The sequence below is a fragment of the Solanum lycopersicum genome, chromosome 9 (assembly GCF_036512215.1).
Source record: "Solanum lycopersicum chromosome 9, SLM_r2.1".
NCBI lineage: Eukaryota > Viridiplantae > Streptophyta > Magnoliopsida > Solanales > Solanaceae > Solanum > Solanum lycopersicum.
The window spans coordinates 61,484,503-61,488,271 of NC_090808.1; the positions used below are offsets into that span (position 1 = coordinate 61,484,503).

Here is a 3,769-nt window from a genome sequence, read left to right on the forward strand (position 1 = left end):
TAGATACAAATGCATAAATCGAATGACTTATTTATATAAAGCATAGTTCGATGACTTAACTAAATAAATTATTAAAATTGAATGATTTTATTGATATAAAAACATAAGTTAATAATTTTATTGATATAAAACAAAATTTAGACTTAGACAAATAAACTAATATTTTCAACAATATCTTTTTACTTTTGGTATAAAATTTAAAACTTTTTCTTAGTATTCCTTCTCTTCCACTTTGCTCAACAATAATGATAGATGTTTAACATTAAAAGAAAACAAATTAAATATATATAGGCACATAAACTTTAAAGTAATATAATTTGTGATTTACATTCAATGTCGTAACTTATTACATTTTATTTTATCTTTTTAAAACAATTATAATAAAATCATAAAAACTCAATAATTTCATTCTGAAATATGTAAGATCATAAATTTCAAAAATCTCGTATAATATCGCAAAAGTCATAACAAAAATGTCCCCTAATAACCCTACACACATACCTTATATTGTCCCCTTACATTTGACACCCCTTATAAAAACTCCCTACAAAGTCCACTATTAGCCCCACCTTAATTCACACTTGCACCATTTCCTAGTCTGTTCGTGTGCTTTATCTTCATCTTCGTCTGCGTCTTCGTCTAATAATATTATGTCTACTACTGGGACAGGTTCATCACCTTGCGGCGCATGTAAATTTTTGCGCCGCAAGTGTGCTGTTGATTGTATTTTTGCTCCCTATTTTTGTTCAGAACAAGGTCCTGCTAGATTTGCAGCCATACATAAGGTGTTTGGGGCTAGTAACGTTTCCAAATTGTTGTTACACGTTCCTGTCCCCGATCGATGTGAGGCTGTTTTTACTATTGCTTATGAAGCTCAAGCTAGGATCAAAGATCCTGTCTATGGTTGTGTTGCACATATTTACTCCTTACAACAACAGGTAACTTTTGATATTCGATTTTCGTTGCTGGTTAGAGTTATACATGCAAAATTTTCATGTTAAAATATGTGAAATTAGGTGTTAGATCCCAAAAGTTTGGCTCAAAAGGATTAGAATTGTCCACCAGGACATTTGTTTTTGTCATTCTTTAGCATGCCATCTCACGCTTAGAACTTAGGACCTAACTCACACCATGTGAAATTAGGTGTCGGATCCCAAAAGTTGGCTCAAAAGGATTAGAATTATCCACCTATCTATCTCATTACCACCGATGCAAAACTTTTGTCATTCTTTAACATCCAACTTCACGCCTAGAGCTTGGCACCTGCTGCGTGGACAATTTTAATTTTGGGGTTCTAAACATCGGGTTAGATGTGCCCTGCTCTGATACCATGTGAAATTAGGTTTCATGTCTAACCCTCACTCCAAAAGCTAAGCTCAAAGGGAGGAAAATTACCCAAGACTTATAAGGAGTTCACCCATTTCATTAACCATCAATGTGGGACTGTTGTTATTTTTTAACAAAATATACTTCTAGTTAGTGGATTTAGTCATGGTGTTTTATTGGATATTAATAGTACATAATTAACTTGTATGTTTATGCATGTTTTATTTCCGTGAAATTGTCAAATGCTCTCTCTAGTTTAAAATTTAGTAAATTTTTTAAAATTCAAGAGAATTGTTGAGATAATTTTTCTTCTTCTCATATTTATGGGGTGTTAATTACTTTACAATTTGTAAGAGAATATAGTTCTTTGGGAATGATCAGATGGGTAATATATAGTTAAAAATAAATTAAAGTTTATAAGTATTGCATAGTGGAACATAATTTCTTGTTGTTTTTTCATGAAGTATTTTCCTTGGTACCTAGCTAATATATTACACTCCCTCAAATTTGAATTTTGTTAAATTTGGTAGGTAGCATATCTTCAAGCTCAACTTATGCAAGTGAAGACTCAGCTGGCACAAAGTTTACTCAACACTTCAAGAAATTCAGAAAATTTTTATCCTCATCAATGGTCCAACAACAATATGACATCATCTTTCCAACCTAGTAATAATAATAATAATAATAATCCAACACATACTATGAATTCAAATTCATCACCACAAAGTTCACTTGAATCGATTGATCATTATAGCGATGGAATAAATAATATGCCAGAGATTCAAAGCCGATTAGATCAAGTGTTTTACCATCAAGCGGCCTACACTAGTAATAGTAATAGTAATAGTAATAGTAATAGTAATAGTAGGAAGAGGCCTTCTCAAACTGAGTTGGGTGAACTTCAAGCATTGGCTCTTAGGATGATGAAAAACTAATTAATAATAATTACTAGTTTAATCTTAAATCATGTGTACATAGACTATGAGAGTGAGAAGAAACTTTTGATCCATATTATGTTAATCAAGAGCCCACAAAGGAGGCTTTTTTTTTGTCCAAGGAGATATATAACTATATTATTGCAAAAATTGAACTTTTATTTTCTTTGTTCTTATTTTTATTTCATAGAATGAATGTGAGCTTATTATATTATTTATATTATTTATCTATATGTATATAGAATTTATTTTGTTTTTATATGTATATACCATAGATTATTTAAACTTATGAAAACTTTATTTAGATTCACTCCAAGTTAGCTCCTAATTATTATTATAATCTGCTTGATCAACTATACCTTTGAAGTTTGCTACATGTATCTTTTTAAATTAATTTTTTATTTTCGTTAGGTGAAAAGCGTATATCAGAATTATTATTTGTATCACAATAGGGATATTGCGTAAAGTTAAAAGATACATCAAACGATTTTTTCTTATAAAAACAATGTTTTAAAAACATGGTCATTATAAATCTGTAATCCCCATGGATCTAATTACTTGTCTACTTTTGAATTGATATTTCTATTACGAAAATAATAATTGACATTGTGATAAGTTTACGATTTTACTCTTTATTAATTATGAATGGATGGATTTAACAAAAGTTTTGCTTTTTTAAAAGTAATTAATAAAGTGTATAATAGGTAAATAAAATTTCATTTCTTGATTTATTAAAATAGATAAATAATTAACGATAACTAATAAAGAAAAAGTGAACAAATAATTAAATATCGAAAATTATAAAGTATGATTTATACGAGGTGGTCTTTGACTAATGAAAGAAGGTAATTATCCCTTTTGACATTTTTGGAAGAGGTCTAGGAATTTGAGCTGTACTGATTATGATATCCTTATTTAATTTAATAAATTTTATACTCACTGCTCTTTATTTGCATCGACAAAGGATAAGAAGACCAATTTCATTCGTTTCTCGAAGAGATCAACAATTTAATAAATTAAACAAGCTTAAAGTCTACCTTCCTGCTAATTCCTTTGTCAGAAATAATTAAATTCAGAATGTGTGATCTATGTTACACGTATAATAAATATATCTCGAATTATTATAAATAGTATTCAGATATTTTAAAGACATTCATGTCTTTATTATTTAAAAATTAAAGCATATGTATAGAGTTTTTTTATGTATCATAATCTTATTTATCGACTCGACAGATAAGATTTCATCATGTCACATCCTTGTTTAGTCTTTTGTTAGAGTGAAGGGTGTAGATGTTCTAATATTGGAGACAAATACATCAATGTCCCAAAAATATGACGAAGGGTATATGCATATTATTTACTATAGCTCGGGATATATATCCTCTGTCCCATAAATAAATTAATTTTGTTTGCATGTTTTATAAAATTATTACGTTCAGAATCATTCAGTACGTTGAGTGAGAAAAATAAACATATTTTATAAAAAATATTTAATAATCGCCTACTAT

The 3,769-nt window shown here is 28.8% G+C and overlaps 1 protein-coding gene across 1 annotated transcript; it reads left to right on the forward strand.

Annotated features, from left to right (window-relative positions):
- Positions 1-549: 549 nt before the first annotated feature.
- On the forward strand, positions 550-2,422 carry LOC101250153 (LOB domain-containing protein 16-like). The gene is made up of 2 exons (XM_010328140.4): positions 550-938; positions 1,857-2,422. Exons 1-2 carry the CDS (start codon positions 651-653, stop codon positions 2,259-2,261), a joined length of 693 nt encoding a protein of 230 aa, XP_010326442.1. The 5' UTR covers positions 550-650; the 3' UTR covers positions 2,262-2,422.
- Positions 2,423-3,769: the final 1,347 nt, after the last annotated feature.